This window comes from Solea senegalensis, linkage group LG6, assembly GCF_019176455.1.
Source record: "Solea senegalensis isolate Sse05_10M linkage group LG6, IFAPA_SoseM_1, whole genome shotgun sequence".
Classification (NCBI taxonomy): Eukaryota; Metazoa; Chordata; class Actinopteri; order Pleuronectiformes; family Soleidae; genus Solea; species Solea senegalensis.
The window spans coordinates 6,140,488-6,167,069 of NC_058026.1; the positions used below are offsets into that span (position 1 = coordinate 6,140,488).

Consider the following 26,582-nt stretch of genomic DNA (forward strand, 5'->3'; position numbering starts at 1 on the left):
CAGCCAAAGTCATTAACTCCCCCTAAATGTGGACTAATTGGAAGATCCCTCAACTCAGTACATAGTCAGTGGCCGAAATGACTCGGCCACAGCTCTGAGCAGATGACTAAGAACAGAAAAATAATTGGGCTCCACTGTTTTCACAGTGCACCCCACAGCTGAGCAGTAAAAAACGAGCGTTTGCAAAAATGATCATTCCGCCTGATATTTCACAGTTTAACTCGAGGTCGTTACAGATCCTGTATTGATCTTCTCACTAATTCTTCCACTTCTGTGGGGGCATTTTTAAATTTATATTGCTTCTCAGCTATTGACACACACTTCATCTGACAGGGAATCATTCAAAACAAATTATGTAAGACATTCACATCTGATTAGACATATGTTAATAAATTAATCAATTATTAGTAAGATTCTAGAGCTCCCTACCTCACCTTTCAACCCCCAAAAAACAAATCTCATCACAAACTATTGAAACCAATATTTCCAGCGTCTAATCCACCATCATCTCCCTGAGCTGATGGACAAACTGACATTGAGTCAATCTTGCGTCACGCTTAACAGCTTATGAAATACCATCAGGAGAGAACGGAGTGCATTTCAGAGTTTTTACATTTGAGTGATATGGCCGACAAAGGCGCAACTGTCAACATCATTGGCCGCCTTTCACTCCCGGTGAGCGATTACACTGTAAACGGTGACATCACTGCTGTTTAAGATCAAATCTATGGCTTCAAATGTTATAAGACACAGACATTTTGAACTTGTGAAATGACATGTTGACACAGAAACAGAAAGTCAGTGGGGAATATATCTCCGTACGAATATAATTTGGAAATTCTTAACTTAAAGCTCTCACGTTTTCTTTTCCTTACACAGTTTTACAAGCACAAGGAAAATAATCTTTTTGACTTCTTACTTTAACCAATAACTTTGAGTCTAAACTGTGTCACGATGGACATAACATGCATTCAAGTACTTTTAGTTGACCGAGAAAAATGAAAAAGTATAAAAATGGCTCATAATAATTCAACATTTTTCACAAATAATTCAATATTCCTTTAGATAATAAGTGTTCTGGGATTAAAAAAAAAAAAGAGGGAGACAAAACATCTTGTAAAATGTCAGCTAGTCCGGTTAATCTGAGGATGGCTGATGATGCTGATGAGGTGGAGGAAACCTGCTTCGAGTGGTTAACGTCGGACTTCACGTGAGGCCAAATCACATCTTTACTGGACTAAACAAGTTTAAAAGCACCCATCGTTAGCCGACAACTGAAGACGTCGAACCCAGTGTTTGCCAAGGCAGGTGTTTGCGAGCGCTAGTGTCCCGTTTAGCTTACAAAGGTGTGTTGAGGTTGAACTGTGGTTGCGTTCTCATGTACGTCTGGCTTTCTGTCTCTTGGCCTGGCGCTTGGCTTCATCCAGGGCGGCGCTGTCCCCGCTGGCCTGGGTCATGCTCCGCACGCCCTGGACACGGTTCACGAGCTGCAACAGGAGTGGGATCACCTGCAAAGACCAGGAGACAAGAGGAAATACGTGATGGACTTCAATGAACGGACACAAAAGATCTGACAACATAACATGGAAACAATATGGAGTCGGGCAATGTTTCCCTTTTACATGTCAAACCCTAAAAGCATGTGAAATTTGAAAGCCAAGCAAGAAAGGCTCAGCCTGTCTCCAGCAGATGGAAGTGGTTTATACCTTCTCATGGTTGTATGCTGCCAACAGCAGCAGCAGAGTGAGGGGCAGAGCTATGTAAGAGCCTTGGGCAACATCCTGGTCAGGCACTTTACGCTGTGAAAAAACACAAACACATTAGTTTTTATATATATACACACACACACACACATATATATACACATATATGTATATATATATATATATATATATATATATATATATATATATATATATATATATATATATATATATATATATATATATATATATATGTGTATATATATATATATATTTACATACATATAGAGCACACTAGTGAGTTTCCATCTGTTTTTAATTTGTCTGATCAATGAATACAATAGAAACAGATTCAGTACATAAACAATGCCATTTAGAAATCGCGTGAAAAAAGGTTTCTGCATTTCACTGCACTGGCAAAATATTAAATAACGCAGCAATGAAACCCCATCTGTACCGAAAAATACAGCTGGTTCGATGCATGTGCAAAAGTGCGGCGACTTCCTGTTACCACTATTGTTCGTCCGCCACCATACAACAAAAGTTATTCTTATAAAACTCGTAAACTAAAAATATAACATTATTTTATTTACAATCCATGGAATGTGCGAGAGTAGCCACACTTCACACATGCATAGAAACCCTTGGTAGAGCTCGGGTAGCAAGAGCAACCATGTATCAACTTTTAATGTCATCAATTTATATAACTACTTATACTTCCGTGAACCAAATGTGGATGAAAGCATCTAAAATTTGTGATACCAAGGTGTTGTGATATGTAATTTTTGCACAAAAATCATTAGAAAAAAATGAGCTGCAAAACACAATTTCCCTACAGACACTGCTGTTTTTAAACACCGTCAAAGGAAAGAAACATGTTGCTTTGCATTGCTTTTCTGAGGGGTTTGGATTAAGGATCTTGTTGGTATGGCCTGTTTACTTTTATTATGCATCTCTTCTTTACTCTCCTTTAACTACTTCCTTTTAGCTTCTATTGTGAGTTTTATATCTGAAGAAGAGATTGTATCGCAATGGGACCTTCCTGGCTAATTAAAGGACAAATAAAAACACACTGTGTGTCATAATTCCTGAGACTTTCCGACACTATCACACAGCAGAAAACACAGTGGAGTGGTTTAACTGTGAGGCGTGTGTGTCTTACAGTGGGGTTGAAGGTCAGCGTGATGTGCTTGTGGTGGCCGCTGGACGTGAAGGAGACCTGAGGCAAAGTGAAGTCGTACTGAGAGCGGGACAGCGTGGAGTACAGCATCAGAATATAGGTCTGGAGAAGAGAGAGAGAGAAGACTTCAGATAACTGGCTCATCGTGTCTACAGGTGTACATACATTTAGTGAAATTCAAAAGCACATTAAGGAGAATTATGAGCCGATACCTCTCCGTCTCTGTCCAGAGGAGGGAAGTGGAAGAAGAGGGACTGTCCCAGAGAGACGCTGTTGATTGGATTGTCGAGGTTGTCGCTCTTATACAGCTTCACCTGGGCAAAGCAGATAATAATAAAGGGTCAAATTAAAAAACTCTTCACAAAGCTGCCACAGAACTACTGCAGAGAAGATGTAGAGATTCATCAAAAGCTGGGATCACATGAGGGAAAACAAACGCGTCGGACCGATAACGTTGGTAGATGTTCCGGGGACGTGACGACGTTCCCGCTGAGGTCAAACTGATTGATCTGCCTGAAGGCGATGATGTTGACACCGTCGATGTCAGTGCTGCCAACCTGAGGGGGGAACACACACGACCATGAACTCCTTAAAAATAACAAGTCTAGATACAGCTTTAGTACAAGTCACAGTGCTTTAATAACAGAGAATTAGGCGGAATGAAGGCATTTCCAGGCTTGTCGGAGAGATTAGGGGGTCCCGCCACTTTTCAGGCAAAGCTGAAATTATGAACCGAGAGGTCTAAACCTGCAACAAGATTATCGCTGCTTTTGTTCTGCGTTTTGGGAACGGGACCCATGTGATGAGGCTGCTGATAAATCACAATCACCGAGTTCCCACAGTCGTTTTAACACCTCAAGTTCTCCATATCCTCCAATGTAGTTTGTCAGTGTTACTGCAGTGCAGCACAGAGCAAAAGAGCTCTGATGTTTTCACTTCAGCCATGGTTCAAGTGTCCACCTTGATCTGGGAAATGGAAACGAGTTCACACCACGATGCATTTCCCAGCCGTGCGTTTATTTCTGCAGCACGCACTCAAGAGGGAACTACGGAGTCAACATGGACGACACAAGTGAACCTATACTATTTTGTATTTCCTGACGAAGATACTGTGATACAATCAGCTGATCAGCTGCTCCTACAGTTACCTAAATCTATACGGAAGCTCAGAGGGGACAGAGCTTTTTCTGTTGCTGCGCCGAGATTGTGGAACAATCTTCCACAGCATATTAGACACGCACCTTCACTGTCCACTTTTAAAACCCATCTTTACTCTTCGGTTTTCGACCCAGTCTGAAACAACTTTTTTTTATAGTTTTATTGTATGTCTTGTTTATTTGTGTTGTTTTTATATTTCCTACACTATTTTATTGTTTTATTGTTTGTTCTTAGGTCTGTTAGGTCACACATTTTTAGATTGTATTTGTTTTATTCATCTCTGATGTACAGCACTTTGTTTCGGCTATTCTTAAAGTGCTTTATAAATAAAGTTGGATTTGATTGGACGTTCAAAAATCAATCATAACAAATAAACTGACATCTTTCATTATTGACTCATCTCCTAAATGTGTGGAGGCAAGTCTTCTTAAATAGGGTACAGCTGTATCAGGCACGGTGACCTGTTCACAGTGTTCTTTTTTAGGTGTATGCACTGGTTTTTCAGCTTTTCATGTCGACACAGTAGAGATACTGTTTGTGAATCAGTGGATTGGGGATTACATTTGTATTTTCAAGCAACAAACATGTTTTTTGATTGTTATACAAAAACTTAATCTCACTGCTGATGGTTCACACCCTTTTTTTTAAAGATGGATTAAACAAAAGCATGTCATTACATTTGAGAGGCTGAGAACAGTCATTTCTCCCATCACTGATGACACATCTTTTGGGTGGGGATCACAAGACAGACCTCCAATGTGCTAAATAAGGAGATGTGTAGTTTTAGCATCTTGGTTACTGAACACTGGTGTTATATTTAAACACACACATAGTGCAGCTGGACTCAGACACTATGGACTTTTGTGACATGGTCTGTCCTAAACTTAAACTGGTAACATTACAACACATAAACTGATATTTCTTTAATTTACCATGGGCTGAATGAGTTTTTCCTAATGTGCGAACATCAGGAAAAACTGTGTTGTTGTACAGGAAGTGTGGAATCACATGGTTTTCTTACCTCTATAGCTCTGTGTTGTGGTAAAGCCCTCTCGATGTGGTCATTTCCTTCAGCACGGAGCTGAATCAGATACTTGCAACCCGGCTGCAAGGAAACACACAGTTGATTAAGTTTTACAATAAAAGCAGTACTGAGTCTGAAGACAAAGGGTATTTTTTCCCCGTTTCTCCTTTTTGGACCAGTGTGACTCAGTTCAGTGAGATTTGGACATGTCTCAGTGGCCTCACCAGCAGACCCCTCAGTCTGAAGCGGCCTTCCTCGTCAGTGACTGTGTCCTCGCTGTACAGGCTACACTCTCCCTGACCCACTGCCTCGACAGCAACATCGCGCTCCGCGTCCCCACTGAGGGACTGCACCGCTCCGTAGCAGCTGAGGACAAAGGCACAACACCGTGACACTGATCAGACACATGTGGGAAAATAGACATTTCTGGAGTCCAGTGAAACCAGTGCTGGGCACAAAGGTTCAAGGACAAGAATCTAAGGAACGGGTGTAATTACGGCATCTTTACTTTTACTAAAGATATAATACCTAACGTTTCATTAAAGGGTCATACAAACTATGAGACTAAAGCCTCTTTTCCACCTATGGCCCCAGCTTGCCTCGCCACACCACGTTTAGGTTGGTTTTCCACAAACACGTGACTTGTAAAGCAGTTGTTTTCAGAGTGAATCAGTTCATCTAAAAGATTTGTTCAGTACTTCTGTCTGACACAGTCACTGGACTGAAATACAGCGGCAGAGGTCGTGAGGCCACTCGCGATCAGCAGTGCTGTCGCTTAATACGCCGGACTCCTCTGTTAAATATTGAGATTGTACACATTTCCCTGGTAACTGTTGGAGTTTAACCCTCGTTTTTAGGATTGTTAAGTCTTTTTAACTGATCTACAGTTCGGCATTGTTCGGCTTGATTCTTGTGTCGGACGTCACTTTGACCAATCAGTGGCCGGCTTAGTGTACTTAGTTCCACATCATTCTTTAAATCCATATAAATCTGTATTTCTGTTAAAGGAAATGGACCATTTCATTTCGGTGGCCTTTTAATTATATCACCTGAGTGAGGAAGGAACTATTTGGTACTTGTAGTGAGCCAGTGTCTTTTGTTTTTTCATTTTATTGTGTCTATTTGTCACAAATGGATCACAACTACTTGTCGCCATTTGCTGCGTGAGCTCTACATGTAAATGAGACCGCGAAATTCCCATAATCCCGTGCTGTTTTCCGATATCATTAAATTAGGTCTTTTGTCGTCTAACTGACAATAGTAAAAAAAACTTTATGACAAAACTGTTGAAACTGACCTCTATTTTTAATGCTAAAACATTTGCATGACACTTTACTCTAGACACACTGTAAATGTTAAACCTAAACTAAACAAGAAATGGCAATTCCAGGTAATTTTGTATACCTGTACGCAGTCTTAACGCCCGTTATGTCGATACTGAGGTTTTGACCTTCCTCCACGGTGATCATCTGAGACGCCGGCTCAAATCGAAACTCCTTCATCATGGGCTTGAAGTAGTACTGACCTGGGCTCTGAGGAGACAGGAGCAGAGATCATGTCAAATGAAAAGCATGAAAACATACATCGGCTACCACAACAGAGGTCGAAGTGTCCTTGCAATCAACCTTAAAGGGCTCATATCTCACCCCACAGAAAGACAGAATGAAATGACCAAATTACTAGGGGATCAATACCAGGTTATTAAAGGTGAGCAGGCCGGTGTCCTGTGTCAGAAGGTTGGAACGAAACTGAGTTCCGCTCAGAGACAGGAGGACGCCTGAGAGGGGCTGACCATCCTCTGATCTGATCTGATGAAAAAGAGAAAAAGGGTAAAGGTTATGGATCTCATCATGACTTGACAACATCTTGACTTAACGTTTCAGCACTAGGCCAGGAATCCAGATGTTAAAAACAACCTGGGTCCATGCAAAAACTGGGGATATCCCGATACCACAAACTCGAGTACTTACCGATACCGATATTAGTCCGATACTTTTATTTTATACTACTTATGAACATATGAAGTTGTTAACAACACATTTGTGCCGAGTCATTTCAAAAACAGCCCATTTCATAAACAGCCCAAACATGACTCAGCTAAAATGGTTTTCCTGATATTTATTTACAGAGTCTGTGCATAGGGAAGAATGCGGATTCTACATTTTTATCTGTACGATATCCAATCCAGTGATTTTAACCAGTATACCATATATATATATGTATATATGTATATATATACATATATATATATATATATATATATGTGTATATATATATATGTATATACATATATATATGTATATATATATATATATATATATATATATATATATATATATATATATATATATATACACACATATATATATATATATATATATAGTCAAGCAAAAAGTTATTAAAACTGCAGTGGAATTCCTCCATTTTTATCAGAATGTGGACTTAATGTGTACTGTAGCCAAACTCACACAGACTTAAAAAAACACAATCATGGCACAAAGTGGTGAAATAGTGGCATAATTAGGACGGCAGGGGAGTTTTGAGACTGTGATGTTCTAGAGTGTTTACAAAAGAAGAATGAACAAGGACACAAAAACTCGTAAATGCTGTAAAGAAAAATTCAAAGCAATTCCTCAGACAATCTGAAAGGGTAACTGCCAGTGATTACTTGTGCCAGGATCTCATGGTCACTGTAGATAACTGCACATCCCTTTAATAAATGCAGAACAAAGGCGAGGCCACTGACGGCACCCCGGCAAAGCAGGAAGCTGTTTTATAGAGTTTATCATCAGTGATAGGAATTAACGGTGGCTTGTTTTTCATCCCGTCATTCCACATTACCTTTGTACCACATCATCAGTGGGAGAAGTAAATGAGTACACTGTAAAGATACTCAAGGTCAAACAGTGGATGTGAAAGTGATGTTAGGAGGATGGTTACATGTACCTTGAAGGTCACACCAGCCAGAGCAAAGGCCTTGAAATCCCCCCGCGTTCCCTCCACAGGACTCAGGACAAAACCTTCTTTGCTGGCGCTGATGTCGTACTGACGGTCGCTGTGAAGTGGACCCACACTGGAACAAGCAAAGCAGAAGTCATGTGGATGTGACTACATGTCTGTGAATGCATCTTTTATAGTATGAATCATGACGTCACCTACTTTACAACAAAATAGTAGATTTGAAAGAGCTTTTGGTTTTTAATATATTAGTATATCAGGCGAGGGCTGCAGGTATTACGGTTATTTGAGTAATCGTTAAGTCCATAAAATGTTGGAAAATGTTGATAATTCTTTCTCAAACTTGCTAATAATGATGTTACCAAACATCTTGTTTGGTCAACAAACCAAAAATGATTCAGTTTGAATGATTTCTTTGTTCTATGGAGAAAAGAAACCAGACCATATTCACATTTAAGAAGCTGAAAAATCAGAGAAACTGGTTTAAATCCTTAAAAAATCACCGATTCACAGATTATCTAAATAGTCTGCGATTAATTTAGCAATCGATTAATAATTGTTTCAGCCTTAGGCATTAAGCATATGTTCAAATACTAAAAAAAATGTTTTCTGTAAAAAATGGTGTGTGTTATCTAGCCATCAGTAGTTTTTGATGAATATATAAAGCAGTGAAAATCAACAACTTCAAAACTGCTTAAAAAAGGTTTCCAGACTCAATACACTAGATATTGTTGGAATTGTATTCATTTCCTGGAATCAATAATTAAAACAACTAAAACCTCTAATCAGTCTTTCAACATTCAGTTCAATATCTCATTAGCCCACACATGTTTCAGAGAACAGGGGTTATTTCCTTAACCTTAAGTTCTCTTTCAACATCCGTTTCACCGTTACTCATGTTTCAGAGAGCCGGGGATAAGTTCACTGCCGTCTCACTTTACTGCCTTCCCTAAATCAGTGGTGATGTAAAACGCAGCCTCACTTTGTCTCTCCACAGGAAAAAACAAAGCACTGCTACACTGAAGAACATGGAGAGAGTCGTGTGGATCTGACCGTCTTAATCAGCATCGTTTGAATGTAACGGACATCCGTTTATATCGAAGAGTTACACGCTACTGCTTTAATACACCTTTCTTCGGGGAGAAACCCCTTCTTTCTGATATACGGTCCAGGTGTGTATGTGGTGTTTGTGCCAGCAAGTATCTCAATGCAGTAATTAGGACAGAGTAATGGCTACAGTGGGTTTTCTGCACAGAGCAGGTTCTCTTACCTGTATGCTCCCATCTCATCCGTGGCCACAGTAATGAGCAGAGCACCAGCTCCTCTTTCAGTGATAGAGATCTCGACGCCTTGTAGTTCTGGTGAGACTTTGCCCTTCAGGAAGAGACCTGCTCGTCCTGCGATGTCCACCAGCCGACCCGGACATGACTCTATCAGACGGGAGAGTTTTACATTTTAGGCTTATGCTTGCAGCAAGGCACACAGAAGCAGCAGCCACACCAAAAGAAACAACAAAAAAACGGATTATAGATGTACATTTTGGTCTGTGTGTGACGTTTTTACCTCCAGTGATAGTGGCCTCAACTTCAGGTGGGTAGAACAGCAGTTCCTTGGAAGAGGGAGTCACTGTGATCTTCTCTCCTGCCCTGTGCAAACACATACGGTACCAATAAACACACTGAATTCCCACAAACAAAGATGAAAGAATGACAACTGAGAGTGTAGTCATAATAACAACCTGTAGAGCCGTCACATTAACAGTGACCAGGCAGAGCACTAGGATGTGCAAGAGACACATTTCCTGGTGAACTCCAACCTTGTAAACCTTACTTTGATAGCTCCAATGATCAAAGAAATCATTTAAATTGCAGTAAAAACACTGAGTAACTGACCTGGCCCAGTAGGAAAACTCATAGTGGAATGGGCCCGTCAGTTCATCAGCCTTCTCTTGGATAGGCGGGTTATCGTCGCTGGCGCCGGCATCTTGTTCAGCAGCACGCCGCTCTCGCTCCTGACGTCGTAACTGAATCTCCTGCAGCTGCTGCTCCTGCCGCTGTTCCTCTAGACTGCGTAAGGGTCCCAGCACCAGGGCTGGCTCACTCTCGATGGACGACCTGATCAAGAAAGGCGCATTTAGGACAGTCAATCGGTGTCAGAGAACGTCAGAGAAACACGAGTGAGGCCGCGATGAGTCTCACTTGATGGTAACGGTGACGTCCAGAAGTTGGTCAGTGGTGATGAGTCCGGTCATGTGATGTCGCACTGCAGTGAGGGTCAGGATGCTGGGAGCCGAGCTGTTAAGAGACACAGTGAACATGCTTTACTTTACGGCACAATATAAAAGGACTTTTAACTCAGAAGTTAATGGAGACAGAATCGGATTACTTACGTATCATAGGTGTAGAAATCCTGCTCAAACTGGTGGCAGGAGCGAGGGGTGACTTTGTAAACACCTGGACAAGCCATGTTTAGGTGATTAATTACTGTGCTCCAGTTTTATATTTAGGTAAGTCAGACACAGACCTTTTGGCTCAACAAATGTACTCTAATGATCCACAGGGGGAACAGTTTTTCAGGGATGTTTTCCTTTTCTCGGTATGCTAATTCACACTATGTTTAGCTAATGAGAGGTGAGGAGAATGGACCTCACCAGGCTTAGAGAGACAGAAGCGGTTCACTCCTTTGGAGAGGTTGTACATGCCGACGTTCTCCGGTTTGCTGCCGTCTTGGAAAAATTCCTGTGCAGAAAAAGAAAAACCCATGGAGTGAGAATCAGAATAAAAGCCGGATATGCTGCCACCTGTAAGTAGGGATGGCACGATATCACTTGTTCCTGTCCGATACCGTTATCACAAACTTGAATATCAACCGATAACAATATCAGTCAGATACAGTCATTTTAGACCTTTTCTACTGTGTGAGCTTTCTACTTTCAACTACGTTAACATCAGCTATTTCTTAGACATAACTCTCCAACTGTGGAACAAATATTCTTCTCCCATAAAGAAGAAATGAACAGCCCACAACATGACTCAGCTTTTACCTGTCCGATATCGGATCCAGTGATTTTGACCAGTATCGGACCGATACCAATCATATCGGTTCATCACTGCCTGTAATGACATGCACATCGCCTACTACCAATGAACTGAGTTACCGATTACTCACCAAAGTGATGGCGTGGGAGAGCGAGCAGCGCAGGATGTAGCCAATCTGTCTGAACTCCACCCCTAAGACGTCAGAGTCCAGTACTTCCACTTCCATGGACTTGTGCTTCCAGCACCACTCCTCGTGTGAAATACTCACTGAGAGAATGAACAGTAATTAAAATACTTTACAGTCAAAGTAAGAGGAAAACAAATGTGTTCATATTTACTGAAGGGGATTAAAACTGTCAGACACGCTCCAGAGAGCAAGGCTAAGCTGCCATGATGACTTGATGTTCGGGCTTTCCACACAGGGGTCCTAATTAATAACTATCACATTTTAAAGCAATTGATTAAGAAGGTAAACATCTTGCACATACTCTGGCACAGCAACACACCAAACTGAGCAAATGTATGAACACAAAGAACATTTGTGTGCACTCGTGCAGCTCCGGAAGGTAAAGAAAACAATGTGCTCTGCCCTTCCATAAAGCGGGTAAGGGTAATTACTGATTGATTTTCTGACAATCATTTAGGAAATATTAGCGGTGATTCATCGATGGATTCTGAAAATGAGAAATCAATTTATACTTTCTGCCTGCAATTCCTTACAGTCAGAACATATGTGCCGACTGTAAGGAATTGCTTCTAAAATGGGAGAAAACACACACACTTACAGCCACTCATTTTTTGGATATTGGATATTACAATTATGATTTATGTAGAATAAAATCTATTCATATCAGTGGATCCTGACCTTTGTATTTCCCTGGCAGAACGTTGTCAAAGGAGAAGCTGAGGATGTCGTTACTGCTAGACAGAGCCACAGTCCTTCTGTCTCCCTGACGACTCACTGGCTGCAGCACGACTGAGAGGTCGTCACAGGAAGCTAGAGGTCAAGCAGAAGACAAAAGGTCAGCTTGTGTAAAAAAACAAAAACAAAAAAAAACATAACAACCGAAGAATTCAGTAAAATCCCAAATCTTTATCCTACATCATCATTTGCTGTCTAAATAAGACAAGTGAAAAGGGGAGACGGTATTCCGTAAATAAAAATAACATCTTCTGTATAAATAAGCCAATTACCTAGACAGAAGACCTTTCCAGAGACGGACGCCATGAACTGGGTGAAAAGCAGGTTTGTGAGTGGTCGATCCACAAGGGAGACCTGCAGGGCCTGAGGCTGCAGAGCGAGTCCTGCTTTCACCTCTGGCTCAGGAAGAGACACCTTAACACATGAAGGAGAAAGCAAAGTTACGCTGCAGAAAGGTGAGCATTCATTATACAACTATGTGCACACTGAAATTGGCCATGAAAGTCACAAGCAAAACAGTATTTAACGATGCCAGGTCATTACTAAATACAAGAAGACCTAAAGGTTTTTGTTCATGTGATCAGAGACTAAGATACTGCAGTCAAATGAGTTTGAATACACCGTTTTATTAAGTAGATAACAAAGCAGGTGCCTTCTCTTGTAATGCATTTCCAAGCCAATGCAGATAAATGTATTAATGTGTCTTGGCTCCAAGCATTCATTCAGTTGACATTAAGAGTCTTACATGGACACTATAGTCTGCAGGTTTGGCCTGAAAGCAGAAGGCCCCCTGTGGGTCAGACTCGATGGTGCGGCTGGAAGTCTTGTCTTGACCTTGGTGTGTCAGGGTGACCTTGTAGCGACCTTGCTGCTTCATGCCCTCAGGCAGGTGGCTGATGGAGATCTGCCCACACACACTGAACCTGGAGTGGCATCACAAGGCTTGTCAGCAATGTGAAAGAGCATGCATGTAGAATGAATCATTAAAACACATAAAAACGAGCTGCGCGTACCCCGCGGTGATGATGTCAGGAAGTTGGGGTGTGTTGGGGGCGATCTTCACAGTGACCGTCTCAAAGAACATCAGCTCCTTGTTGACACGAATGGTGTAGGTGCCAGCCGTCATGTTCTCCAAGCGGTAGGAACCATCCTCTTTGCTGACAACTGTGAAGACAAAGCGTATACAGACAGTAAGCGTGAATATGTTTACACAGAGAGGGTTTTCTTGTTGTTTCATTACTGGGTTGTACATTGACAGCACATAAAAATGAACAAAGCTTGCGAAAAATGAAGCCTAAGTAGTAGGATGGAACTGGCTGTTAGCCACCAGGGGGCGATTCAGCTAGTTGCCAAAAGAACTCTGCAAGGATGGAAGTGAATAAGAAAATGAGCCGACGTCTCACTCGATTTATAACATCAATCAAATTTTACCTGAGGAATTCATGACCTCATTCACTAGTTCCAGGTCATCTATAATAGTCCATGAACTTCTAGTTTCAAAAAGTGACATCACTGGCACCAGTTAAATCATGACTCTTAAGGCTTCACAACAAAAGTGTGTAGATCAACCACATTAGTGTGTCCATTTTTATGTAGCGTGTGGTGTTGCAGCATGGTAACCTTTGATCTGGTTGTTGAGGGTCACTGCAGCATCAGGTACGCCCTCGCCGTCAACACTGTTGAGAACTCGGCCCGTCACAGAGAAGCCCATGACTCTGAAGACAGGCTGCATGAGGACAAACAGAACTGTGCGTTAACTTAAAAAAATAAATGCTTATTTATGTTATAACCATGTTTATATAAAGACCAAAGAAAATTAAGATAATCCGACGCTTTACCTCCAGCTTCAAACTGTTGTGCTCCACCTTGAAGCTCATCCTTGATGGAGCAACGTCAAAAGTGATCCTTTCTCCTCTGTAGAAGGGCACCTGAACACAGTTTATGCAATAGCCATTCAGTGTGATTCACAATCTCTACATGAACCAGAGTTTAGTGGTAATGCTGAAGAGATTCAAAAAAGCTAACGTTCATTCAGCACCAGATACAGAATGATCAAGTATCATCCAACAACGTGCTTATGCAGCGTATGGACTCAAATGTACGTGAGGGACTGACGGGAAATAATTCCTGCATGTGAGCAAATAAATAAATAAAGACGCACCACAGTGTACTCTCCGCTGGCCAGAGAGGGGAAGACGAAGATGCCATCATCCCTGGACAGTGCACTGCACAGGAAAATCAAGGAGCTGTCCCCGGGATCTGCCCCCTCCACTGGGGTTGTGTTACAGTCACTGACGTCCTAGAAATAACAACAAACAGTTCATTACATATTAATTAACAACAGAGCTGGATGATTTAGCCCATACGGTTATCACAATATACAAGTTCAAATTAGATTTTGAGTTAATATCTAATTACAATTATTTTGACACACATTTTGGCTCTAAGAAATATCACGCCTTCTGCGATTTGAAAATCTGTACTGTAAAATTTCGATTCATTGTTCGGCCCTGGTTCAAATCAGTCGATATCGAGACTGATTTCTGCTCTTGTGTGAAAGTTGGAGAAACCAGTTAATTGTGAGTTTTATATTTCTTTAAAAACACTTGATAAACAGAAACCTTTCACATATCTGAGGTCAAACAGTCAAAGCAATTACAAGTGTGTGTGTGTGTGTGTGTGTGTGTTCAATGCATAAACAGCAATACAGAACCTTGAACCTTTGATGTATTGCTATTGAAGAAAACCACAATCCTAATCATGACTATTATGTAAACAGAAAAATTATTTTCTATAAAAACTAAGTCCGACCAATTTATAATTTTGTCATTAAAAATACTACCTGTTTTGAAAAAGCGAGGAGTGAATAATAAATGAGGTAACACTGGTTTACCTCTTTCTGGACTGTGGCCGAGTAAAGCAGGAAGGTGACTTCCTTCATGGGCTCTCCATCACTGAGGACCTCCCCCGAGACATCGTAGCCTCCAACCACCAGATGTTCAGCGGCCATAGCGTTGGCGTTGGAGACGTGCACTGTGGTAACACTCTATGAAGAAGGTCAGCTCGTAAGTTATAGCCAGGGTCAGAATAATAACACAGTCGAGAGCGGGGTAATTACGGCTGAAATTGTGATGTCATTACATTTCAAACCTGCTAACTTCACAGAGGTTTTCTACACTGAACTGATTCTACATTAAAAGACCTCCAAGTTTGTGCATTCTCAACCAAACCTCAGATGGGAGGGACTGTGCTATTGAGGCACAGAACAGAGTGTTACACACCACAGGGGTGAATATGATGCGTCACATCTAGGATTCCCTGATTTTCTGCTTTTCTGGTCCCCTATCCAATATCTGTCGATACAGAGTCTCAATCTAATACTGGTATCTTCCTAGATAGCAGAGCTGCACAGTACCACCATTTAAAAAAAACATAAAATTAAAGGTGACTGCGATTCAAATAAATGATGTTCCTGACTGAGGTTTGGAGAGAAAGAAGAGCAGTGAAGCTGCAGGTATAACTGGTCGAGAAAGAAGGTGGGGCTGTCACCATCTCTCTGTAAGCAAAACCAGTTCTGTGTTTGTTCACAAAACATGGACCATATGTAAAAAAAATGGATGGAGTCTTATGGTTTTCTCAGTGAAGTAATTAAGGAACTAAGAATATATCGCCTCCAGGGGATCAGTCTAAGCTCCAACCGCCTCAGATAAATAATGCACAAATCCATCTTTATAACTATACTGTGTTTCTTTTAAATGGTTAAATATTTCACTTTCGCTTCTCTATTTTTTTTTTTACCTACAGTACATCTGTGTATGACTAATGAATACAAGATTCTGGCTCCAACGTATTTCTCACTGGGGTGACATCCATGGATATAAATCTTAATAATCATGATCATAATTTTCATTATCCCACCAGTGGGATGCTTTGGTCTCTGTGGCACTTAATTTTTCACACAGTCTTGACAAATTATGCACCGCTGCACTGAAAGCTCTCAAGCCTCCTGATTCCAAATCAGAGCAACAGCTACTGACACAGAATAGGTTCAGAGAATCCACAATTTCCAATAAATTGTGACAACTTTTGTTTTTGAAATTTTACGACTTGCCAGGGTCATCAATGTGAAGAACAGTAACCTTTTTATTTTGGGTACATTAAGCACAAAATAGTTGTCTCTGCTTCTTGGGGCGGTTATTACATATTCATGTTTTAAATAGATATAAAGTTTTCTAGAAATGATCACTTCACAGCTCTGCTCCAGTAAACAACAAAACGTACAGAACGCAAAACATTGCGATGGCAGTACCTCAATAACTTAGTTTTAAGGGATTTAATAAGAGAAGCAAATACACAAACCTTCTCCAGAGTCCAAGAGGGATGGAAAGCTGTGATGTCATAAATCCCAGGAAGTACTTTAAGGAAGGTATACCTGTGTAAGTGAGACAAAATGTCTTAAAACATCCGTCATTTTGAGACACATGCGCATCCACTGACCAAAAAGATGAGCGAAACACTCACTTTCCTCCGGGCTGCGTGACAACACTCTGGATTTTTTCTTCTGTTCCTTCTCGACTCAGGCGAACTTCTACTCCTGTCGGACCCAGGAGATGACCCTTACTCAAAACCTGAATGAAACACAGAACATTAGGTGTTTAATTTTTTACAGGACAAAACAAGTTTGGAAGGAATGATCCCAAAACTGGGAAATTATAAATAGAAAATATGAGACAAAAGCAACATACGTTATAAGAATAACTAATCAAATAACTTTCTTAAGAAGTAGACCTGAACGGCTTATTTATGTGTGAGGAATATACATTGACAGCACCATCTTTTAAGCTCCAACATCTTTTCTTAGTTCAGATTTGATTTTTAACAATCTTCAACTTGAGATAATGGACGCAAAAGGGAAATTTTAAACACATCTCACCGTTCCCGAGACTGAAAAGCCTGTGAAAACAAAGTTGATGTCCTCCTCTTTCGTACAGATGTCACTTACTCCGTCCACATGGAGGTCGACAACAGTAGGCTCTGGTGAGATTTAAAATTCGGAGAGAAAAAAAGTCATAAACACAAAAGGTACTGCAAACATTCTCTGGCAACAGCTATAAAGAGTATGTGAATTGTGAAGATGTAGACGTGGTAATCTCACCAAAACTCCATCCAAGAGGAGGTTCAATCTTCAAAACAAAGTCTCCCTGTATTTAAAAAACAAGTCATTTTTCTATTTACATTTTTCATTCACATTTTTAAATACTACACACTACATTTTTTAAAGCTACAGTTCAGTGCCTGGAGAATGTATTTATCATTTGACACTGATAAGTAACCAGATAATGAACATATGCATTTACATTACGTGTGTGTGTGTGTGTGTTTGTGGTATGTCTCTATACATGAACATCATGTACAATCACAACTGGTTTTAGTGTTTTCTTTCCATACCTTGTCGTAGAGCGGGATCATGAAGTAGCCATTGATTGGAGCACAATCAGTTTGATATTTCAAAGAACCTTGTTTTGTGTAAAGTTTAATCTGTGAATGAAAGAGAACTTAAATTAATCATAACCAAACCTAACATGTTAGGGCTAGGAAGGTAAGAAATTGTGTATATTAGCATTAGAAGTAGGCCAATTGATATACATATTGTGTCAGCTGTCATCAACTAACTAACCAACCATTTTTAAATGACGACCTCCATAATTAACCAAATGACCAAGTAAGGACCCCGTGGATAAATAGGGATTGGCCACCGTCTTCATCCACACAGATAAGCTTTAAGATTAGCAGTGAGCAGTCGTGTAAAACGCAAACCATTTCATATAATTTCCCATATAGCTTTCCAGTCAACCGTGAATGCGCTCGGCTAACACAGAACTACGACAAAACCTGAACAGTGCGTCGCTATACTAACGTCTAATTACATACATGTAAATGTAAACTGTATTACAATATTGCATTAATACATATTACAGTTAAAGTGTCATTCATTCCAGTCTCTGCGTAACCTTTAGCTTACTACGGTAAACCTGCTAGCCGTTAGCTTGCTGCTAAGCTAGTTACTCTCTCTCACCTCGATGAGAGAGTAGTTGATTTCCACGTCGGACTTCACGAAGCCTCCGCACGCCACCACTATATCATCGGAGGACACGGTCCACATCTGCGTGTAGATCACGCAGAATAACATCCACAGAGACCCCATATCAGCTCGTATCGTAATCCTCAACATTTTGAGCCCCAGAACCACAGCTACGACACGCTGTCTCCGGTTCCGTACCAGCTGAGTTGCTGTCACTGAATGACCGAGCGAAAGAGTGGAGACACTGACGGCGTCACCGCCACCTGTTGGCCCGGAGGTGCTATGACAATCTCCATAGAAAGGATTGCGGTAAAAACCCAATTATCAGATGCATTTTTATTTTAATCATATTTATTATATGTAAAAAGATAAATGCAGTTACATTAACTACAAATGACATTGAAAAAAACAAAATATTTACCCAAAATATGACTAAAATAGTGTTTAAATTACAGATACACCCACCAACCAGTATTTCAGAAAACTGACTCACAGTATTTGGTAAGGAGGACATAATACAGTTTAGTTAGCATGGTGAACAGACAGATTCTTTGCATCATAATGCAACAGTATAGCAATAATAAATGCATAGTACTACAGAGGTTGCACAAGTAATACTTTTAAAGTGCATACACTTTTATGAAAGGTTGTTCTACACTCCAGTGGTTATAATAACGGTAGTCCTTCTTAGAAGGAAAAAGTGAGACAGAACTCAAAATAAGGAAAAGCACTAAAAACCAACAAACAAACAAACATCTGACCGGCAATGATTTGGTTTAAAAATACTTGCACATTTCCATTTCTTAATAGTGTTATGATTATTTTAAAAAAGATAATTGAAAAGGCATTAATGAGGGTTGGTCCAAAGAAGCAAAAAGTATTTAGTGTTTTCACAAAGAAATACGAATATTTAAAATGTTCAAACTGTTTTACAATCCCAATACATTTGTCCATCCTTGCATGTGGTCTCACACATGTGTGGAGGAGTCTGGAGGCGAGTGTGCCAGAAACAGCGCTTCATCAAAATTGTTAGAGAAGCTGGTGTGGTAGCTGGGGCTGCTTCTGCTGGGGCTGTGGACCTGTGATCTTGACCCTGGAGATGTGATTGCTGCGGGTTTCTGGGCCTGGCACAGCCTCTGGATCAGGAAGCGTTTGTCACGACCCTCCTGGAAAACAAAATGACCAAGAGCTAATAGTTTGTAATAGACTAGTAAGTATAAGTTAAAAGATAAGGCTGCTATTATTAAAAATAAGAAAGAAAACAACATGAATACAACCATATCTTTTTCTGTGTAGACCTACCATGACTAGCTGCTCCCTTAGCTGGTTAATAACTCTTTTGTGAGCTCCAGCTAATGCAATCATATAAAACATGGCCAAACTGCAGAGAGAAAATAATTGGTTAAATGGTTAAAACAACATAAACACACAGAGGAAAAACAAGTGTCTGGGGGGCTGAGAAACCTGACTGAAAACATACCACGTAACAACAAAGAAGGAGACAGCGAAAGGCTCTGATGAGAGAGCAAAGAGCAGAGATTTGACTCCATCAGGGAGCTGAGACACCGCAGTTGGCAGCACCTCCCAGGAGGTGGTGTAATTAACAAATGGTCCACAGGCCTGGGAACAGTTTATTCTGTGCAAACAGGAGAGGTGAACAAGAAAGAAGACAGAAAAGAGACATTTACTTTAATGTTTTAAAGATCAGTAAAACAAACAAACATTTTATCCATCAGAGGGTTGGAGAAACCACTTTTTTCACATGCAATAAATTCCAAAAGTCAATGAGTAATCGTTTGAAATACTAAATAATCATGATTATTATTTTTTTCCACCAAAGACCATTGCGTTAGCCAGGCTTTGTTACCACTCCTGATTTACAGAGTTTTGGTTGCCACCTGCCATAAAACAAAAGACAAAACCATAACCCTAACAGGAATTAGCTGTATAGTACACACTGAGTTCCCGGTACGGATTGGGTAGCAACAGCCAAAAAAGTTCTTGAAGTGATGTATGGAGGAGGGAGGGGAATGCTAACAGCAGCAACAGGCACAAAGTATCACTGACAGCAGCAAGTGAAATTCATCACATAAATGCGGACCCGTGTTGCCAATATTTGCCCTTGAGGTTCAATTAAAGCTTCAGAGACTGAGGTTGAAAGTTAACATGGTCATTACTCACTGTGCTACGCTGACAATGACAGGCAGACAGGCCAGAGCCAGGCCGATCAGCAGCACGCCAAGGAAGAAGAAGTGAGACCTGGAAGCTCGAAATGGACGTGTGGCTGGTCGACAGTTATTTATCAACGACACCTGTAAACAAAACACAGTAAAGAACAGCGGCACAGTATTAGCCGTGTTCCTGATTTTAAATAAGATTACAGGGTAAAAGTTTTAGGCAGGGGTAAGAAAAATGCTGTAAAGTAAGAATACTTTCACAAATGTAACTTCTGATTGTTTTTTTCTTTTTATCAATTTATAAAATGCAGAGTGAGCTAAGAGAAGAACAATTTAAATCAAATCAATCTCGTCGGATTATTACGGAAGCGTATTGCTGCCACACATACATACACATACAGTATTACGTTATAACGTGGTAGTTTCTCGTTATAATGTAATACTGAGTACCCCACTTTTTTTGTATGTGTGGCAGCAATACACTTCCATAGATTTTAGTAAGGTGCTTGATTAACCAATTAATCCAAACAGGTGCTAAAGGTCATCATTTTCTTTGTACACGAGAGACAAAAATTCACCTTTTTGATGTAGAAGATGAAGAAGTATTTGATGGTGCAGATGGCGGGCAGCATCGGGCAGTAGAATGTGCCGATCCAGCAGATGGTCTGACCGTAGACGATCTCAAGCACATTCTGAGGAATGGCAAACTCCTGCTGGCCCCACCACTTAGCGAGGCCACAGTTACAGTACATCACTATGAGCCTGGGTAGGACAGGGAAAATGTAAGGGCAACTTACTTTTCTAAAAGGAAAACAACTGTAAAAAAAATGCTGTGATTGCCACATTTTTACACACAAATAAGACAAAGTGTTTACTTCTTACATTTACTACTACAGGAAAGTGAGGACTTACTTTCGTGGAAACTCTACCAAGATGGTGACTGCGACAACAATCATGAAGTCAAAGATGGTGAGTTTGTACATTTCCTGACCAACACGGGTCTCCCAACACTGTGGGCAACAAAAAAATTAGTTAAAGAATGCATTTAAGATGTAATGACTGACTAAATATCGCATTTCTTATCAAGATACATAAAAGCTGCAGTTAAACTCTAAGTAATGGCATAAATTATTAACATTATGAACAAATACTATTATTATTAGTTTTACTAGAAGCAGTAGTAAAGCTACATTAATATAATTATGTGTTGGAAGGGAGACAACAGTGAGATTGAACTGCAGAAAACCACAATACAGACTTACAGAGTACAGCAGATGATTGTAGCCACAGATACAGGGCTCGTCTTTACATTTGGTAATCTGAGACCAAAGAGAGAAGAGCAAGACCCCAATACTGGTCAACCGCATAAAGACACACCTGTGAAGAGAGGAGGAACATGTGACGGGAGGGAAAGAAGGCCACAATTTTCACCTTTTAGTTTATTCTTTGAAAATATTTCCTCATTGGTTAACACATGAGACGCCGCTCTACCTCATGAGGGTGAAGCGGATCTCAAAGGCAGGAGAGTAGTCCTCAAAATTGATGATGAGAGAGAAGAGGAGGGGGGTGATGAAGTTCGCCAGGGTGATAACGATTGAAGGCAGATATTCGTAGATCAGATCCACAATGAAATTCACCTGCAAAACAGAAACTAAAATTCATGGTTTGTCTGAATTGAGTGCCAGCGGAAACAAAGCGATTTCAGGGTAAAGAAAGAGTCTCCGTTCAATTTTATCAAACTTTCTACCAATTTCGAGATCAAAATAACAGAAATAATAATCACCTCAAGGCTTTAACAAACGGAATGAGTTTCAATGGGGTAAAGTAGAAAGCCAATGGAAAAATTGATTGATTACTACCTTTATATTATTCAGTTGTGCTTTCTGTGAGAAGATGGTGGCTACATAAATGCTGTAGAAGCAACCAGCCAACACAGCAATGACAAACAGGTTGAGGAGGAGACGGATGAGGTAAATCCGACACTTCTCTTTGCGTGTGCGATCCGCGATTTTCTGCTTAATCCGTTCTTCTTCCAAATCCGTCTGGGGATATAGTAAAATGTGGCAGGTAAATATTCAGGTAAAACGTTGATTATAGAACATTTGAAACATCTTCTATGGTGTATGGTGAGTGTACTTGACCTGGATATATTTTTGATATGAAGATATGATACCCAACGTTGTATTTACTCCCATTTTTCATTAATTGAAGTAAAAGAGGTAAACAAAAAAGTTATTCCTGTCAAATCTGGTTCACAATAAAAGGTGAGCTCTAATTTGTGCCATGTATGTGTGCAGAAGAAATCTTATAATCTTTTAATTGGAAGTGAAATAAATAAGTTATTAAAATAATAAGTGTTGCATTATATTTAAGTTGAGTGTACATAAAAGATCCACAGTAAGACATTATCAATTTATGTAAAAATTACGACAGAATACACAAACGGCCCCTTGTACCACATCTAATACATCTTGTTTCCCAGAATGCCAAACTAACCCGGAGCTCATAGAGGAGACTGCTCCTCTTCAGCCTCGCAGCGTTTTCGTTGGTGATGCAGAAGTCCCAGCCAGCAAAAATCTTGTTGCAGAAACTCTGAAAGCGATCCTCATCCTGAATGAGGCTACGTTTGAATCCTGTCGCAGACCTGAAGGAGAGAAAGAACACACACTTGCCACAGAACTGATCACTCAAATGAATTCACATGTTTGATGAAGTTCATACTTTCAGTACCTTTTGACAATCCAGATGAGGCTGAGGAAGAGGTACGCTACCGTGGCCATCAGGTACGCCAGTGGTAAATTGTAAGTGGTGTGTGGAAAGTGGATTTTGTCCACCTTGTAGTAGCCGTAGAAAAGATAGGTCTGCTCCAGAAAGCCCTGTAGGTGATGCACAGTTTGTGAGTATGGTAATAACATCTATTTGTTTTGAAATGGTTAAAGATGAAACTTCAGGACTTACTCCACCAGACAGCAAATCAGTAATGTGTTCATAATAGAGCACCAGGCCACGTCGAGCACTGCTTGGATACACACTGCACACACTGCCTGTATATGATATATAGAAAGCATGAGGCCATTTTCACTCCGAGTCTATACAATAAACAAGCGTCTTCTCACCATCGTTCTGGTTGTACGTCGTATTTCCTGAAGCATGCGGAGCAATGATGATGGGCAACATGACAAAACTGAACATGAGCAGAAAAATGATCAAGTTGAGCATGACCAGAAAGCGCAGGAAGGAGAAGTAAGACAGGATCCCAGTGCCAAACATCCCTGTATGGAAGGACGACAAAAGTAAGAAAAACTGGTATATATTCTGTTCACACAAAGGAAAGTCTTTTTAAGATACTTTCTTTTTGGCAATCACACCATCTAATCACTTTATCTCTCACCTTCTATCAGGTGGATGTCTCCCCTCCAGAGCTGCAGCGAGCTCAGCAAGTCATGAGCGTCGTCCTTCAGCCTCCTGAGATTCCTCCGGGCGTTTTGCCTCCATTGTTTCCAGCTACTGAGCTCTCGAGCCTCTTCCAGACGCTGCGTTCTAACAGGTTACACAGTTAAAGTCTTTATTTGTTAAAGAATTAAGGACACTACAGCATTATGTAACCCTTTTTTGAAAATAGAGATTCATTCATCAAGCAACACAATTTCTAGTCCCATTCAAAGTGGAACAGATCTTTTTAACGGTGTCTTTCAAGACGCTAAACAGGAAAAAAATGAATATTTCTCCCCTACTTGTCTCGACGTTTCTCAGCCATGGTCCTGGCCAGTTCCCTGATGGGTCTTCCCACCATCTGACCCTTCTGCCTCTCATCATGTCTGCCGACAGTGCTCACGGCCCATTTACCGCTGCCAGAGGTGCTGTCCCTGGATCTAGAGCTGCTCCTTCTTTTGGTGCCACCAGTCGACGACTTCCTGCGGTACAGGAGGGACTGGTAGCTCGGGAGCTGGTCCAGCAGTGGGTTACTTGTGACTCTCCCACTGTGATTGGTGTAGAACACTGTAAAGGTGAACAAATATGATGAGATCATAGATGATATAGTATTTGTTGATATTGTGTTGCTCAATGGTATTATTAAGTCAACTTTCAAGTGTCTATATTTGTTAAAATATGCACTGAAGTAATAAGAATGAACACACAAAACTGCTTTACTTGAGAGACAACAATTATGGTCTATCTCTCCAATCTACAGTTGTGTCTTCTTAGTAAAGACAAAGACTTTGTCTTTTGTAAATTAAACAATTTCTAATAACGATTAGTCTGTCGTTTTTAGACCATTTATGAACTATGACGCTTTTAACAACACATTTGTGCTGAGTCACTTCAAAGACATATTCTCCAATTGTGCAACAAATATTGTTCTCCCAAAAAGAGTAACTAAACCACTCAGCTGAAATGCTTTTTAATTTACATTTGTGAAGCATGTGATGTATAGTTTACATGTATATTTATATTATTATATATTATATATATTATTATTATTATATTAGATATATAGTTATATGTGTATATATACGTTACTGTTTCACTTAACTTTTTACTGTTTTACTGTTTCACTTAACTTTTTTTTTTAATTTTGTATGCTTGTTATGCACCTATGACACCAGAACAAATTCCTTGTATGTGTAAATCATAGTTGGCAATAAAGCTCTTCTGATTCTGATATAGATATATAGTTATAGTATACAGTTTTGAATTTTGTATCGAATTTTACATTTTATTTAGTTAGTTTCATATCATATTGTTTTGTTATTAACAAGAGACAAGAACAATAATCGCCAGCAAAACTGTGATATATTAATCTGAACTATGTTATCGATTGGAATTTTTAAAACCCCATGCTGTTCCATACTGTCCTGTAACTTAGCAGGACATTTTAAAACTTTTGAAAAGTACATAATACGACACCATATCTGAGCTGGAAGTCCAAAACACATGTCAGCTTGTTTGTGTGTCAAGAAAGGTGTCTCCTTTGTTTTTGTGGTGGTAGTAAAAAAAAAGTAAAGCAAAAGGCTGAAAAAAACCAATTATATAGTATTGTATATCTATTACTATTACTATTATAATTATTATCATTACAGTAACTATTTGACTGTAGTGCTTCCAAACAGTATGTATCATTTGAATAAAAAGCCGTTCAGAGTGTTAAGTTTGTTGTTAGCAGCTACTTGTTGGAGGCTAGCATGATTAGCCTCGGAGCTAATGTTGAAGAAGTGCTTGTTTTAATGAAGTTGTTCGAGAGAACAGCAACAGACACAAACACTGCACTAACTCTGCGTTTACCTGAATCCACCTCCATCGTTTCCCGCTGAGACAGAATGAGTTACTGATGATATTCCAAAGATATTCCGCTCAGCGAACACTTAACTCGTTTCGTCCATTGGGAGCTGTCAGGAAGAAAACACAGGCAGACTTTTCCAGAGGCACCACTTCCTGGATGGGAGTGACTGACTGCAGGTTATTTTATCTACCGCAGGGGTCTCAAACCATCACAGCAAGAACGTGCCCACGAAGGCGGTAAGGACGCGGATGCTGCAGTCAAAGCAACTTACATGGTCTGTGGATGTTGGATCATAGGGAAAATTGTACCTGTGAAATGTTTATTAAAATGTGCATTTTTACACAATAAAACGACTAATCAAAGATCCGAGCCACAGTGAGGATTGTGGAAACGTATTTACAAAACAAAAATAATGCACATTTTGAATAAATCAGTATTGTAATGTAACACAATACAAACACTTTAGGAGAAGATTCACATATCAGTACTTTATGTTTATTATTTATTTTTCGAGCAACTTTAACTTTTACTCCATTACATTTATAACTGTCTTTGTTACTCGTTACTACCAAATCAAATCAGAAGACGAACAGTTGGTATTATGGTCTGTATTTATAGAGAGCTTTTCTAGTGTTGATGAGCTGCTTAACACTACTGTGTGTTTTTTTTTTCCAGTCATTCACGTGCTTCAACGTGGGGTTGAGTGTCTTGCTCAAGGACACACAGACGAGCAGAGCCAGGAATTGAACCCACAGCCAGTTAAAAGAAAACCATGCCTCAATCCTGATGCCTCACTTTTTTTAAAAAATACTTTTACTTCAAAAACTTGACTTTTGATACTTAAGTGCCGTAAATGTCATGCACTTTTACAACTTTTACTTAGGTAATATTGTAAAGAAGCCATTTTCTGGTAACGTACTTGTACTTTAAGTATCCCTGTTAGGTTCTCTGTACAAGACTGTCGCTGTTTATTTTTTCAGTTCTGGCTTTTCACAGCCTTGCAATTTGTGGCGCAACGCTGCCATCTGCTGGACATGCAATCCTACTTTTAAAAAAATA

At 40.1% G+C, this 26,582-nt stretch overlaps 1 protein-coding gene across 1 annotated transcript; it reads right to left on the bottom strand.

The window, feature by feature from the left end:
• Positions 1 to 444: 444 nt before the first annotated feature.
• nomo (nodal modulator) lies at positions 445 to 25,657 on the bottom strand. Its single transcript, XM_044028325.1, is given in 48 exon segments — positions 445 to 1,508; positions 1,707 to 1,799; positions 2,866 to 2,985; positions 3,096 to 3,197; positions 3,330 to 3,440; positions 5,063 to 5,146; positions 5,290 to 5,431; positions 6,470 to 6,597; positions 6,760 to 6,873; positions 8,012 to 8,138; positions 9,294 to 9,453; positions 9,587 to 9,669; positions 9,916 to 10,137; positions 10,222 to 10,317; positions 10,413 to 10,476; positions 10,674 to 10,761; positions 11,192 to 11,328; positions 11,927 to 12,058; positions 12,256 to 12,397; positions 12,729 to 12,906; positions 12,997 to 13,147; positions 13,604 to 13,709; positions 13,822 to 13,911; positions 14,145 to 14,282; positions 14,877 to 15,029; positions 16,343 to 16,415; positions 16,505 to 16,611; positions 16,917 to 17,017; positions 17,139 to 17,184; positions 17,432 to 17,521; positions 18,060 to 18,241; positions 18,244 to 18,274; positions 19,040 to 19,231; positions 19,368 to 19,446; positions 19,546 to 19,701; positions 20,247 to 20,377; positions 20,821 to 21,004; positions 21,155 to 21,252; positions 21,505 to 21,619; positions 21,734 to 21,879; positions 22,102 to 22,284; positions 22,739 to 22,886; positions 22,973 to 23,118; positions 23,201 to 23,286; positions 23,359 to 23,514; positions 23,634 to 23,782; positions 23,977 to 24,241; positions 25,526 to 25,657. Coding segments are annotated over 48 exon segments (5,973 nt in total). The 5' UTR covers positions 25,542 to 25,657; the 3' UTR covers positions 445 to 1,376.
• Between the last annotated feature and the right edge of the window lie 925 nt (positions 25,658 to 26,582).